The 15,758-nt window shown below is 43.6% G+C and overlaps 1 protein-coding gene across 1 annotated transcript in view; it reads left to right on the plus strand.

Annotated features, from left to right (window-relative positions):
* ABCC4 (ATP binding cassette subfamily C member 4 (PEL blood group)) overlaps positions 1 to 15,758 on the plus strand; it is a 236,179-nt gene that overhangs the window by 92,911 nt on the left and 127,510 nt on the right. Inside the window, exons 11-14 of the mRNA XM_080659153.1 lie at positions 566 to 757; positions 8,103 to 8,197; positions 8,428 to 8,514; positions 12,872 to 12,968. Of these exons, the coding sequence (XP_080515279.1) occupies positions 566 to 757; positions 8,103 to 8,197; positions 8,428 to 8,514; positions 12,872 to 12,968 (471 nt within the window). The remainder of the gene's footprint in view (positions 1 to 565; positions 758 to 8,102; positions 8,198 to 8,427; positions 8,515 to 12,871; positions 12,969 to 15,758) is intronic.

A 15,758-nucleotide genomic window follows, 5' to 3' on the forward strand; every position in this document is an offset into this window, starting at 1 on the left:
GAGGACATAGAACAAAAGGAACATGGAGTCTCCCCGCCCTTTCAGTTTATTTCTCTTATGATGTTTTTTTTTTTTTTTTTTTTCTTCAGAAACATGACTCTCTTCAGAGTTCTTTAAATAATCTTTTCTGGTGCATTGCATATATTATGTACACATAGCTTTGCAGGAACAAGTCTTTGTGAAGTAAAGGCTGCCTGGTTGCTGGGACAACTGCAGTACACTGGCCTATGAAATGTATATCATACCAGGTCACTCTGTTAGTTAAGAAAGTTAAACATCCTTAATTAGTCTTTGTTGAGAGTAGAGCATTTCATTTGGGGGAAAAGTTTGGGGCAGAGCGAGCTTGTTCTACTTTTATTTTATTAATAGCACTTAGCCATTAATTTATACTGACCAATAGTGGTATTTAACATTTTTTCATTGCAGCTTCCAGGGCTTTACTTTGTCCTGTTTTCACTATCAGGGCTATAAGGTTGATGAAACCCCAGGGCAGGGGGGAGGCTGTCCTGCAGCAGCTTGTCTGTCTGAGTGTTGCCTGTAATGCTTTGTTTGCGATCTCTTTCAGTCTTCGCTGTTAGCTGCTGTGCTGCGGGAACTGCCCCCGAGCCAGGGGCTGGTCACTGTGAATGGAAAGGTCGCATATGTTGCTCAGCAGCCCTGGGTGTTTCCAGGAACTGTGAGGAGTAATATTTTATTTGGGAAGAAATATGAAAAGGAACGATATGAAAAAGTAGTAAAGGCTTGTGCTTTGAAAAAGGTGAGTCATGACATTTGAGCCGCATCTATTTGGAATTCCAAATAATAATACTAGTGTTGGTTTAATCTACAAACTTTGTTTTTTCATATGAAAGATATTTGAATGCTATTTAATACTTTTAGCTGGTCTTCAGGGTAAAGACATATGCACATATGCTACTGTTTTAGTTCTGATCTGATAATGACATTCACAGAATGCTTTTTTCCTTTGGTTTTGTGAAGTTTTATTCACTTTTAATATTTTTTAAATGGACACGTGTAAAATTTTGCAAAAGTAGAGGGAATAGTGTAAGAATCCTCCTGTACCCATTCCCTGGCTTCTGTCACGGTCAGCTGGCCACCAGTCTTGTTTCATCTCTACTGCTAGCCCCACCCCAACCCAAATCATCTGCAGCAGACCCTACACCTCATATTAGTTCAGCTGTAAATGTAGGGTGTCCCCCCAAAAAATGAAAACACACATGATGAATATTTATAAAGACAATGTTTGTTAAAATACATTTCATTTTCAAAATTGAGCTGTCAGCTGTTAAAGTGTTTATACATTCATTGTTTTGGGACACCTGCATTTCATTAGTTATCTCTAAAATATAAGAGAGCCTTGGAAAAAACAGCATCACGGTCACACCAAAAAACGTGACTCACATTCATAAGTATCATCAATGTTCTACTCAGTATTTGCATTTTCTTGTCTCAGTGAGAAATCTTGTTAAACGTTGGTCTGAACCAGATTCCACATAGGGTCTGCCCCAGACTGCACATGGGGTTGTCCCTATGTGCCCCTTTGCGCTTGGTTGATTCCTCTCCTAGGTCCCATTCATTCCATAGGTTTTCCTCTTCACTTCGTTAAAGAAAGCAGAAGGATTTAAAATTTCCTTTTAATACTGCATCATTTCACTGGGGGAGAGATTGTTTTCAGAAATGACATTGAGCTTCACAGCTATGTTGGTGTCCCTCGTTAGGGCACCATAATGCCGGGGTTCCTTTTCCAGCCTTACAAAGCATTCAGCATTCTGGAGAAAGGGGCTGTGCATAGATGATTTAAAAATCCGGAGATGAAAGATAGTTTTGAAAGGCATTGGGGGTCAGAGGAGCTTCAGCTGAAGGAGCTAGAAGACTCTCCTTGTCTCAGGACCCCTTGCTTTTATTAAACACAATTTGTCCCAAGGCAAGGTGGAAATATACACTTCAAAGGGTAAGGTATCAAAGGGTATTATACAGAAGCATTATCAGTTTGGGTAATAGCCTACAGCTGTTCAGGTGTTTGGCCAACGGGAGGCAATAAAATGCCCTGAGCTGTCTGGCAGTTAACAGTCCTATTCAGGTTTGGGGGAAGTGCCGTTTAGCCATTTCCAACAGGTAAACTACATGTGTGGCTCACCCTTGTTGAGCCCACCAAGTCCCATCAACCTTTTGATGGAACTCTTGTAATTATTACATGCTGAAATTGGTTCTCGGCACACAGCAAAGGGCAGGATGAAATGTATAATTGTACAGTGAGATTTAAATAAAATTAGTGATCGAATGATGAAAACTGAACTTACCTGATAGGAGAATATAATTTAGCAAAAAGACAAAGAAAGATTCTGATAAATACCGGATAACTCGCTTTGGGCTATAAAAATCAGTGAATAGTAGTTTTCATGGGCTCTCCCGGGGTTTGCTCCGTGAACTCTGGATACCCGACTGTCCTTTTATGCTGTGAGGAAAGGCAGGGACGGGTGGTCCAAGGTCCAGCTTTGAAGGCCCCCAACGGGCTTCATGAGGAAATAGTAATTTTGCTTGAACAATGGCTTGAACTTCACAGATTGTATCAGGTGAGTAGCATTTTATGACAATGTGGCTAAAACATAATTGCGTGCTTCATTGGCTTTTATTTCTTTTTCCTGGGTTATTGTTAATGAGTGATTATGTTGTGTTTAGAATTGACATCAAGTTAGCATCATGAGCTAGACTTTTATTAGACAGTATATAGCCTGTATAAGAAAAGAGGAAAAACAAATGTAAAGCAGTAATAATAATAGCTCCTATTTGTTGAGTCCACATGCTAATCATTTCTGTCTCTCACATGTGTACACTCAGGTGTATGAGTATTTAATATATTACCTGTGTCTTTGATGTTCCCACCCTCATTTTATAGTTGGTAAACCTGCGGCTTAGAGAGATGAAACAACTCACCTAACCATTTGCAGCGCAGGTTCAGGTCCGTTTCTGCATGACCAGGTTCTGTGCTTTCCCACAGTGCCTCGCTGCCTCTTCATTGGGAAAGTATGTAAGGAAGAACTATTTTAGAGTTGGGTGGTTGATGAAGGTGGAATGTGGGATGTGGAATAAACAGATTTTGGACATTTTCTCTTTACCTCTGTCAAGTTCAATTCCTGAGGCCCAGACTTGTAGGTCAGTTTCTGGCACTTTCTTTGCAGGACATTACCTTTCTGGTCATAGGTTAGGCCATCTTTCTGCACCCTTCCCCCCAATGTTTGAGCATCTTTGGAGAAAACCAGGTGTTGGGACAGTGGCTATCATTCATCATTTTTTCTAGGGGCCCATGCCTTTGTTACAGCCACAAGGGATGACTGGAGCAGCAGTGGGGTAGACACCCTCAGGGTGTCTGTGTGGCACATAGACTCCGGTGGGAAGGAGGCCCCTGCAGGGTTGGGCTGCACAGTGATTCTTCTGTATGTCAGGTGACACACAAAGGTTGAGTAAGGGCACACGCCCATGTTGCGGGCTCATTCCTCAGTGTGGGGTGTGCAGGAGGCAGCTGATCAATCGTTCTTTCTCATTATTGATGTTTCTAACTCTCTCTCCCTTTCCTTTCCTCTGTGAAATCAATAATAAAAATATGTTTATTAAAAAAGCATGAGTACAAAAGGGATACATGAGGCTAATGTAAATATGGAGACTAAGTTTATTGATACGTACTTATTGAGCTATTTTAGTGTTACCTTCATTTCAAATATATTTTTCTGTAACCACTGAGGGCAGCATGTTGGGAAAGAAAGAGCAAAAGTCTATGAATTGAGATGAGCTTGGTTCAGATTTCAGCTGTTCCATTTAACAGCTGACAGTGCTCAGACCAATTATGCACCTCACTTTGTCTCAGTTTCCCTGTCTATGAAATGGGGCTTAATACAGTTGCCCCTCAGTATTGGGGAGGGGCGGGGGATTGGTTCCAGGACCCCCCAGCTGATATAAAACTCCACGATGCTTGCCCTAGCTGGTTTGGCTCAGTGGATAGAGTGTCGGCCTGCGGACTGAAGGGTCCCAGGTTCGATTCCGGTCAAGGGCATGTACCTTGGTTGCGGGCACATCCCCAGTGGGGAGTGTGCAGGAGGCAGCTGATCGATGTTTCTCTCTCATCGATGTTTCTAACTCTCTATCCCTTTCCCTTCCTCTCTGTAAAAAATCAATAAAATATATTTAAAAACAAAACAAACAAAAACAAAAACAAACTCCACGATGCTCAAGTCCCACATACATGAAATGGTGTGGAACACTGAATACAGTTGGCCCTCCGCATCCGTGGATTCTTAGCCATGTTTGAAAAATTCTGTTTCCCATCCAGGATTGGTTCAGTCTACAGATATGAAACCCACAGATATGGAGGCCCGACTGTCCATACTGTGTGTGCAGCTTGTGAGGATTAGAGATAGTTAATATACAGCATCCAGAACAGTACTTGGCACCTAGACCTTACCGTCCAAGAGCTGACTAATGGGGAGAGAAGCCGTATACATGCATACAAAATATGAAGCAGAATAAGAGGGGTCCTTCACGAGAAATATAGACAAAGTCTTAGGAACCCAGTAGACAGCAAGATGATTTTCTCACTGGGGAAACGCAGGGATGGTTTCATGGAAGAGAGTGTTTGAGCTGGGCCTGGAAAGATGGGAAGGGCAATTCCCGATGGAGGAGAGGCTATGAACAAAGGCTCAGTGGACCCATCGACGCCTGCTGTTTGACCTGGAGCCCGCTCTCCAAGGCCAGGGCCTCGCTCTGGCCTCATAACTGTCTCAGCAGTCTACTCAGTGATATTTCTCCTGTAAGTTTCTACTGTCACTAAAAGGCACTGGACGTGTTTCTGATCCTATGATATCAAACCACCGTAGCTGTTTTCTATTTATTTTTTCTGGTTTGTGTGTCTGATTTTCAGTGAAAATCACTGTAAATGAAATAATTTGTTAAATTAATATAAGAAAACTTTCCTGTCATTGGGAGAAATCATGATATATGGTCAACTACGGCTTTTCCCTCTAACCCAGTGGTTTTCAACCTTTTTTCCTCTCACGGCACACATAAAGTAATCGATACAATTCTGCGGCACACCAAAAAACGTATTTTTTGCCAATCTGACAAAAAAATAGGTGTAATTTTGATTCATGCACACTGGATAGCTATGTTATGTTGGCTGTTGTCATTTTCTTAATTTTTTATTTGATGGGCTAAGGGAAAAGAGGTCAGTGCCTCTTACTAACTAGTCAGGTATTGAATGGTTTAAAAATTCTTGTGGCACACCAGTTGAAAACCGCTGCTCTAACCAAGTCAGACCATCATGCTAGGAAATTTGTTTGACTCGTGTGTTCCTTCAAATCCTTTGAAATGTTTTTCCCATCTGAGGCTTGTCTGTAAAATAGTTTGCAGCGTCAGCAAACACACTTGAAGTGTTTCTACCAGGCTCAGTGAGAGCCCATTTTTTATGTCCTAACTGTGGTAAATCAAGAATGGGTTTTAAGTGCTCTTTCTAGAAAAAGGCTGCGATTGCTGTGCTACATCCTGGTCGTATTCAGGAAAGCAGAACAATTGAAATCAAGTGAAACAGGCCAAGTAAACTGTGGTGTGTGTGTTTTCTCAGAAGGCTGGGACCCTGTCTTAAAATGGCTCATTGTTTTCTTATGAAAAGCAAAGTAAGAGATGGTACTAACCTCTTAGCTCAACAAAGAAATAATATGAAATGATAATGAATTTTCATGATTGAGCCATTGCCCTCTTTCCTTTGATGTAGTCCAAGTGAGCGTTGAGCATGCAGGTGTGTCTGTGGGCTGTCAGGGAAAAGGTTATGATGCTGACGCTCTTTTTCTCTTCTCGTGGTGGTGTGCTTTGCATATTATGACTCACGGAATCAGAATGTGAATGAGTTCCCACTGTTGGTTTGATATGTGTCAGTTACCAAGAGCAAAAATTAATTCATGCATCTTTTTCCATTTGTAGAGGCTGTTCATACACTTACTCTTGATTCTCACAGCATCCTTGAGTTTAGCAATTCTGATTTCTGCAGCACATTTTATAGGAGAGGACATGAGACTTAGGGAGAAAAAGGACTTGTTTATCATGGAGATCCCAATGTGCCACTTGCTTATTCCCCCAAATTGTCCAAAGTAGAGACAAAGGAATAAAGGCTGCATTTGCAGAAAGGTACTGCTGTGTCCTAGGTCTGTGCTTGAGAGGTTGAGTAGAGAACTAATAAACTCCCCCCAACCTTTGCTTGTTGATGCCAGGGTCTGTCTAGTGATAATTATGGGTATTCTAATTAACATTTTCTAATATAATATGTAATTTAGATCTGATTGTTATCCTGTCATTTTGAGGATGTTCTTTTCATCTTTTCTTTTTTCTAGGTAATATGATTTGTCCATTTTTTAAATACTACTGAAATATAACTTTTGATAGATTCCCCAGATTCTCAAATCAAAACTTCCTGTTTTTCTTAGCTTTCAATTTTTCCTGTTTTGCTTGGAACAAGTATCTACTTAGTCCAAATGATCTGCTTACTGTTCCTGGAACATACTTTGTTTTTTTCTGCCTAGACTGCTCTTTCTGCTTTTATTTCTTGTACAGATCTTGTCTGTCACTCTCTCACTGTGCCTTAAATATCACTGTGAAGACACGGGTCAGGTGTCATCCTTTCTCTGAAAGTGGGAAGCTGAGACCGAGAGCAGCAAGATGGCCAGTTAAGACACACTTACTTCTTGATAAAATAAGTCCTGTGCCTCTGCAAGCCACGTGTGTGCTCCAGCTCTCACATGTGGATCTCCAGCACAGATGCCAGCACTTGCATATTCAGCCGCAGCCTGTCATCAGCAATGGGTATCTCAGCTTTCCCATAACCGAAATCTTGACTTTATCCCCTAAACCCGCCTTCCTGTTTTTCCTCTTCCTCTTTCCTTCAATTCTTTATTTTGCAACCTATATCCATTCCACCAGCATATCTTAAAGGCTCTACCTTTGAAATTTGTTCAGAACATGGCAATTTCTCTTCATTTTCACTGTTCCCACTTCGGTCTCTGCCACGGTCATCTCTCACCTAGATTATTGCAATAGCCTCAACCTGTATCATGCCTTTTCCCTGGCAGTCTGTTTCCCACAAAGAAGCAGGAGTGATTTTTTAAAAAACCTAATAAAGCCTTGGCTGGTGTGGCCCAGTTGGTTGAGCGTCAGCCCATCCACCAGGAGGTGGCCAGTTTGATTCCCTGTCAGAGCACATGCCTGGGTTGTGGGTTTGATCCTGGGCAGGAGGCAGAAACATCAGTGTGAGAGCAGAACATCCATTGGCTGCCTCCTCCCTGGGAGGCTTCCCTTTCTCTCCCTTTCCAAACAAACAAACAAACAAAAACACCTAACACAAATCATGTCAGTCCTTTCCCCTACTCCCTTCCCATTTTACTTGGAGTGAAATCATGCTCACCCCTCCCATGCTTATGTCTCTATGCCATTCCCTCCCCCCCCCCGCCCCCAATTCTTTACTTACTCTGCTCCTGGCCTCTTTGCTAGTCTCTGAACACCTTGCATGTGCATCTGCCCCATGCCTTTGCACTCGCTCATTTCTCCACATGGAATACATTTTTTTCGAGATCTGTGCAGGCTCATTCCACCCTCTGATAGGTATCTACCTATCCTTCTGATCAGAGCCCTCCCGACCCTCATATAAGATCACTTTCCCTCCTTCACTCTCTGTCCCTCTCAGCAGAGTACCCTTTTTCTTCTTAGTACTTACTACTTGCACTCATGTTAATTGTTGATGTCAGTTTCTCAGTTTGGGAACGAGAGATTATTTTCTTCCCTGCGCTGAATTCATTGTGCCCCTACAATGTCTGACATATAGTCGATGCTCAGCAAATACCTGTTAAAATGGTTAAATGCATAAACACTGAAAAACTACAGGATGAAGGCAAACACAATGTCCTGAGAGGTTGAAGGTGACAGTTTAGTTACTTTGAAATATATCCATTGCCGTTGTTCAAATTCATGTATGAGGAACTAATGCTGAAAGTTTAGGATGACAGTGGGAGAACACATTTTAAGTCTTTCTCTCTCTCTCTCCCCCCTCTCCCCCCTTTTCTATGTAGGATTTCGAGCTTTTGGAAGACGGGGACCTAACGGTGATAGGAGACCGGGGAGCCACGCTCAGCGGAGGGCAGAAGGCCCGGGTTAGCCTCGCAAGGTAAATCACGTCTTGGTGGTCATTCTGCACGTGCCTCTTAGGCTGCTTCTGGGGATGGCCACCGTGCAGACCCCTCACTGCGTGTCGGCGCTTCATGAGGCGCTTGTCCGGGACCATTTTCTTGGCTTTGGAATGAGCATCATCTGAATCGTTGAGCACTGTTGTGATTCAGAGATGAGATCCAAGGAACGTGAATTGTCTTTCTGATTGATATCTCTTTCGTTTTCTAGAGCCGTGTATCATGATGCAGACATCTACCTCCTGGATGATCCCCTCAGCGCCGTGGATGCAGAAGTCGGCAGGCACTTGTTCCAGCAGTGAGTTTCCTTATGTTTTATGTCATTTCTGCTTTCCAAGCACGCTGTGCCTCAGAAGATCCTGTGCGTTCTGCTTTGATGTCCCTTACCCATCCCCTCCCCTCCCTCCGAAGAAGGTCCATTTTAGGGAACAGTTGCACAAACACGTGAGGTCAAGATGTGAAAAGACAGAAGGTGCTTACAGTGTGTGGAAGCGAGTGGAGTACATGCTTTAGGGAGTCAAGAAATAAATGGCAAATTTGGCAAGTTGTCCCCCCCTTCCCGTGCCCCCACATACACTTGTGGTTTTTAACCAAGATACTGTTGATGGATCTGGACCCCAGAATAAGAAAGATGATGTACAGATTTTAAATCCAAGGTGGGACTCAGTGACCTGGTACTTGGTTGCCAGTTCTTTTCCTCCATCATTGTTTTTGGCATATTAAAAGAGACATTTTCAGTAGCAACACCGCTCTTCCACAGAAAGACCTTGTTGGCTTATATGTATTCTGTAGGTTGGAATACCCACAAATGTAGGGTTAAATTGAATTTGAAAGTAGAAATCTAGAATCTGGCTTAATTCCTGCCTCTCACTTTGTGTTTCTGGAATGTGTTTTCTTTGGCTTTTGCTTAGCTGCTGAGCCACTTAGCTAGAGCAACCTGACTCTCTTTTTTGTATACCATAACCCAATGTGTGCTGACTGATGTTCCCCATGCGCTTTAGGCTGGCCTTTTCGAAAGCATTGTGAACTTGATTTTACTAAAGCAGCCTCCACATCTCCACCATAGTTACCTTGCCGCTATTTACCTTCTTAAAGCCAAGGAGCCATTTCAGTTGCACTTATTGAAGCCCTACTGTGTGCACTGAGATAGAGTCTTTTAAAGATGCACAAAACATCTTTAGTTTACAAAGGAGTACATAAGCTAGAGAGGGGAAGGGTCCATACTGGACAGAAGAAAGGAGAACAAGAAGTTTAGATTTTGTTTTGGCCCCTAAGGCCGTGGTCGGCAAACTGCGGCTCTTTGGCCCCTTGAGTGTGGCTATTCCACAAAATACCATGGCCTGGGTGAGTCTATTTTGAGGAAGTGGCATTAGAAGAAGTTTACGTTTAAAAAATTTGGCTCTCAAAAGAAATTTCAATCGTACTGTTGATATTTGGCTCTGTTGACTTAATGAGTTTGCCGACCACTGCCCTAAGGAATTTGTCTCTACTTGCAGTTTGTCAAGACAAATGCATGGGAAAAATTCACCCTCAGGACTTAAAGGGCTTTGATAAAGGATAACAAATGTTATAAGGAAGTAGAAGGGGGTAGCTTAGATTGGAAAACTCACTATGCAGTCGCCTTGGTGGGAAGTCCCTGTGGTCCTGCAGGCTGGGAAAGGTGTGTGGAGACTGAATCTAGAATTCATTTCCTTTTGCTAAAAGGAACAGTAGAGTCAGAGATGTAGAGGTCAGAAGAAGCAGGGCCTATGAAAGGGACAGCAGGCATGTCCTCACTGGAGGGTTCAGCCTGTGCAGCAGAGGGAAAGCTATTTGGAAATGCTCGCTGTAAGGTCCTATATTAGTTTGTTAGGACTGTATCTATTCAGACTGGATGGCTTATAAGTAATAGAAATTTATTTGTCTAAATTCTGGGGGCTTCAAAGTCTAAGATCAAGGCAGATTTGTTGTCTGGTGACAGCCCACTGCTTGGTTCCTCACCTTGCTGTGTCCTCACATGGTGGAAGGAGAAAGGCAGCTCTCTCTCCTCTCCTCTCTAAGGGCACTAATCCCATTCTTGAGGGCTCCACCCTCATGACCTAATCACCTCCCAAAGGCCCCACCTCCAATACCGTAACAGTAGGGATTAGGTTTCAATGTATGAATTTTTGGAGGGCACAAACATTTGGCTGCCATTGCAAAGAATCACAGGCTGGGGGGCTCAAACAACATAAACTTATTTTCTCATAGTTCTGGAGGTCCAGGATCAGGGTGTTGGCAGGGTTGGTTTCTTCTGAGGCCTCTCTCCTTGGCTTGTGGATGGCCGTCTTCCCTCTCTGTCCTCGTGTTCTTTCCTCTGTCCACCTGCACCCCCAAGGTCACTCTTCTCATGTCCTAACCTGCTCTTCTAAAGAAACCAGCCATACTGGACCAGCCATACTGGATCAGGGCCCACCCTCACATCCTCATCTTAACTTAGTCACTACTTTAAAGGTCCTATCACCAAATTCTTAGGTACAGGGGATTAAGGCATCTGTGTGAGAATTTGGGGGTAGATGTGGGGAAATGACACATTTCGTTCAAAACAGGCCCTAGTTAGTGAAGTAAAGGGATTCGAGCAGAGTCAGCAGTGTGAGACAGAAACAGTGTGAGACAGCTCTGGGCCTGGGCATGAGGAACTGGGATTTGAGGTCATCCACTAAGCATGGGCTGCTGGGCCAGCCGGTCCTTTAACATTTATACACCAGAGTGTGTCTGTAAAATGTGCTTAGTTACTGGAGTGGTGAAAAGTTCTCGAGACAGATGGCGGCGATGGTTAAAATGGCAAATTTTATTTTATGTAAATTGATTTCAGAGAGGAAGGAAGAGGGAGAGAGAGAAACATCAATGATGAGAGAGAATCATTGATCAGCTGCCTCCTGCATGCCCCACACTGGGGATTGAGCTGGCAACCCAGGCAAGTACCCTGTCTGGGAATCGAACCCTGGCTTCCTGGTTCATAGGTTGACGTCAACCACTGAGCCACGCTGGCCGGGCAGGAGGAGGTTTTTAACTGCTAAGTATCAGTGTGCTTATCACAAGAGCTCTCCTAAGTTCTGCAAACACAGGCATTTATAAAGTCCTCTCACACCTCTCGGGTTTAATGACTTTGGATATACTCTTGATAGAAGCAAGCTTGTTAAAATTGTTGTTTGCTAATCAGAACCACGCGTTTTAGAGAAACTTAGGGCAGGAAGCACGAATGCAATTTAGAAAATCACTCAGCAGCAGCTGCAGAATGTTCTCAATGAGTTAGAAAATTGGATTGAACAATACGCTATGAAAGATGGCGGTTGTGTTGAAGCTTAGGAATGTGAAGGGTTTTGTATGAAAAGTGAATGAATTACACTTTTACTTGCCACTAACAGTTTACTTCAGTCATGACAATATACCCAAGGTTATTAAGGTTTATGAGTTTTACAACTATATGTTGTAAACATTAAGTGGATTCTGTCACATACAGAAGGTTAGGGGGACCCTTAGATTAAATGATATCATTTTAGAAAGCCCCTGTTGTACTTTAGAAAGCCCCATGCACCAGACCCCCACCTCCTGCATCATGAGTTCTTCGGGTCTGTCCTAATCAGATCTCCCAAATTGATGCCTGCTCAGTTCAGCTTTCCTGCTTCAGACCTGAAATGGCAATCAAGGTTCTTTGCATTGCGTGTGCCTCCAGAACTCTTGATCTGACCTAGTCCAGCAGGTTGAGTTGTGGCCATGTTCCTGAGATTTGCTCAGTGTGTGACTCGGGCAACCAAAGTGTGCCCAGAGCCCTGCCTGTGATCACTACTTCTTAGCTGGTGGGGTTGTAGACCATTGTAGGATGCAGATGGGTCTGCATTTAAATGTAGGAGCACTTTGAGGGGTTATTATAAAAACAACAACTCCAATGTTGAATACTGAGATGGCTCGTCATAAAAGAATCTACGTGTCCTTTGAGCCACAGGGTAATTTTCTCTGCAATTTGGGCCATTTGAGTTCTGTTCTTTCATTTTCATTTTCGGCAGGTTTTCAGTCCTAGCAAAAGAAGATGTGCTTCCCAGATAGGACTGGGAATATTGTAGGGACCCATCGAGGCTGCATTTATTTTTCTCTCTAATATTATTTAGGAAGAAGTCTCTAACACTTGCACTCTGGCAAAGGTTACCGAGAATCTAAGACTTCTTTCATTTGCTTAATATGTACACCATAAATCATAAATATTCACCCAGCAAACCGTCTAAGAGAAATGTTCACGTTCTTACATGACATAGATCCCTCTTTCTCCTAGCTCTACACAGGGATAAAATAATTAGTATTTCAGTTCAGGTTTTGGAATCTTGGTATTGCTCAATTGTTTTTCAGTGTGAAATACATAAATTGTTAATCTGAGTTTTAGGTGGGAAAAAACAACAACATTTAGCATTAGCTACCTTCTGCACTGGACTGCTTTTTAGAATTTCTTGGTGGAGTTAGACTCAAGTTTGCTGCTGGTGAATTTGAGGACCCAGTTGGTTTCATTGATTTGTATTTGTATTTAAACCACAGATCTTTGACTACTGTGTTGTCTTTGTCTCCTTATGTTTTCAAAATATATGCTTTTCAATTTGGAGTACCCATTAATGTGTTTTTGCATACTGTACCTCTTGCATTTGTAGGTGTATTTGTCAAACCTTGCATGAGAAGATCACAATCTTAGTGACTCACCAGTTGCAATACCTAAAAGCTGCAAGTCAGATTCTGATATTGAAAGATGTAAGTAATTTCTAGAAGTCTGAGAGCTTGCTAGCTCTCAGGCATGTTGAAGGCAGGGCCTCCCAGTAGGTCACTGTCCTTATATTTCTGGTACACTTGCTCTTCCTCCTCACTTTTCCATCCCTTTCTTCTCAGAGCTTCTGCCCATCCTTTGAGGATGAATCCCAAGACACGTAGAAATGTCACTATTACATCCTACGCCGTATTCCCTAAAGTATAAAAATTGTTGCCTCCCTTATTAAATTATAACTGTTTAGCCTGGCCGGTGTGGTTCAGAGGTTGAGCTTTGACCTAAGAACCAGGAGGTCCCTGGTTCAATTCCCGCTCAGGGCACTATGCTCAGGTTTGTGGGCTCTATCTCACCCTCTCACTTCCTCTCTGAAATAAATAGAAAAGTAAAATAAAATAAAATAAAATAAAACTGTTGTAGGGTGATGATGCTATTTCATTTAGAACTTTTTGTTTCCTCTTCTACTATTTAAGTTGAAGTATGTTCTTTGGAAATCAGAGATATGAAGACATGTTTGTATCCATTCGATTGTTATATGCAGATTCCCTAAAGAGTGTCTTCTATTAATGACGGAAGTGTGGTTGGGTAACTGAGCACCCCCTGGTTTGAGACACCCATGCTCCTGGTGTAGTTGGTTGTTAGTCTCACTGCACAGGATTTTCTGCATGCCTGATACATGTGGGAACCCATGCAGCTGTCAGACAAGTAAGTCCCTGCCATCATGGGACTTCCAGCCTTTTGGGGAGAGATAATTGTGATGAAAGTGATAGTGGGTGGGTATATCATGACTGCCTCCCCAAGGAGGTGGTGTCTCAAGGGACCTGAGTGCCATGAAGGTGCTGACCAGGTAGTCACTAGGGGCAGGGCATCTGGGCAAGGGGTCCAGTGGCAGGGTGCTGAGGAAGGAACTGATATAGGAGGAACAAGCAGGAAGACTGGTGTAGCTGAGGCCAAGTGAGCAGGGAGATGGGCTGAATGAGTCCAGGCCAGAGGAGTGTGTGGTCTGATGCGTGACTGTAAAAGATACCTCTTGATGTTCACTGGAGAGGCACCAGCAGAAACAATGAGAAGTCTTAGTAAGGTTCAGAAGACAGAATGATGGGCTTAGTCTAGTGTTGTATCAGTTTCTAGAGCAGCCGTGGGCAAACTATGGCCCGTGGGCCGGATCCGGCCCATTCGGCTGTTCTATCCGGCCCGCAGAGCCGAAAGAGCGGAGGGTTCTCTTGCTCTCCCCTCCGCTCCTTTACTTTGAATTTATATTAGTTCACACAAACACTCCATCCACGCTTTTGTTCCGGCCCTCTGGTCCAGTTTAAGAACCCATTGTGGCCCTTGAGTCAAAAAGTTTGCCCACCCCTGTTCTAGAGCCACCACCACAAAATATCACAAGTTGGGCAGCTTTAAACAAATTTAACCTCACTGTCCTAGAGGCTACAGTTCAGGTGCTGGCAGGGCCACGCTGTCACTGAAGGTTCAAGGGGAGGGCGGGGCTGGTCCTTCCTGCCTCTTCCAGCTTCTGGTGCTTTGCTGGCCATCCTTGGCGGTCCCTGGCTTGCAGATGCAGCACTTCAGTCTCTGCCTCCATAGTCATGTGGTGTTGTCCCTGTGTCTGTCTGAGTCTCTTCTTTCTCTTTGTAAGGACATCAGTCATTTCGGGCCCACCCTACTCTAATACCACCTCACGTAAACTTGATTACATCTACAAAGACCCTATTTCCAAATGAGATCACATACACAGGTATCATGTTTAGGATTTGAACGTATCTGTTGTGGGATGAATGGTGGCCCCAAAACAGCTAGCATGCTTGGTGGGGTGGAGGTTAGTGAGAATTTTTAAGCCTTAGTGGGCCACACATCACTCCTTGGCTTGCTGGTATTCGTGCCTCAGCACCTCCATTGTTAACCCTAGTCTGTTTGAACAGGCCCTTGGAATTTCTTTCCTACGGACGATTATAAAAAGGCAGTTCCCTGTGTTGACTCTTCGCCACTCCTCCAGGGATAAGGAGCTCAGATTTCTCCAAGTTGAGAACCATTAAGTTCATGGGCAGAGGGGTGAAACTAGTCTGGTACATAACCCCAGTGTTGGCAGTATTGTGAGTACAGAATCAGGGCAGGAGAATAGCCTGTTAAGCTAGTCCCCAGGTGTTTTTGGGGTACCCTTACTGCTTCCTTTGAGGACATCACACCCAGATTAGTACTATCTAAACATTTGTCCACCGGTGAGCACCCTGGATGAGTTGGGTTCATCCTTACTGTTCACTTGGTCCCTCTCTCAGAGCAGAGGGGTTGGCTACCCCCCTGCACCAGTCCCCTCTTGGAATTGTCAGTGCTTGGCTGCTGAGTAAAATTGCTATGTCTATACCACTAGCTGTTTCCCTGTGCATCTCACAGGTACTAAGTAGAAAGTGGTAATTTCATTAAGTGAGTTGTATGCATTTTGCCTCCCAAGTGGAACAAGACACAGTGCCGATTTCAGCCCTGCTGGAGTCAAGGTCCGTTGGCTTTCCGATGTTTCTTTTGCACTTTCATGCAAATGCTTGTTATGCTTTGGCCTCCGGCAACATAGTATATTCATGAATAATTTTCTAATTCTGCGGTATCAGATGATTTCCCAAGCCTTCATTGGGTTTTTCTTGGGGGCCCACCTTAGGGGGATGGAATAAGGGGGGCACTAGGAGGGCTGGGCCTTTTTGCTTCTGATCTACCTTAACCAGAGCTGACCTTTGCTTGGTTTTGCATCTGGGATCTTGCCCAATATTTGTTTACTGCTGAGTAAATCA

Source organism: Plecotus auritus, assembly GCF_963455305.1.
Source record: "Plecotus auritus genome assembly, chromosome: 3".
NCBI classification, from domain to species: domain Eukaryota; kingdom Metazoa; phylum Chordata; class Mammalia; order Chiroptera; family Vespertilionidae; genus Plecotus; species Plecotus auritus.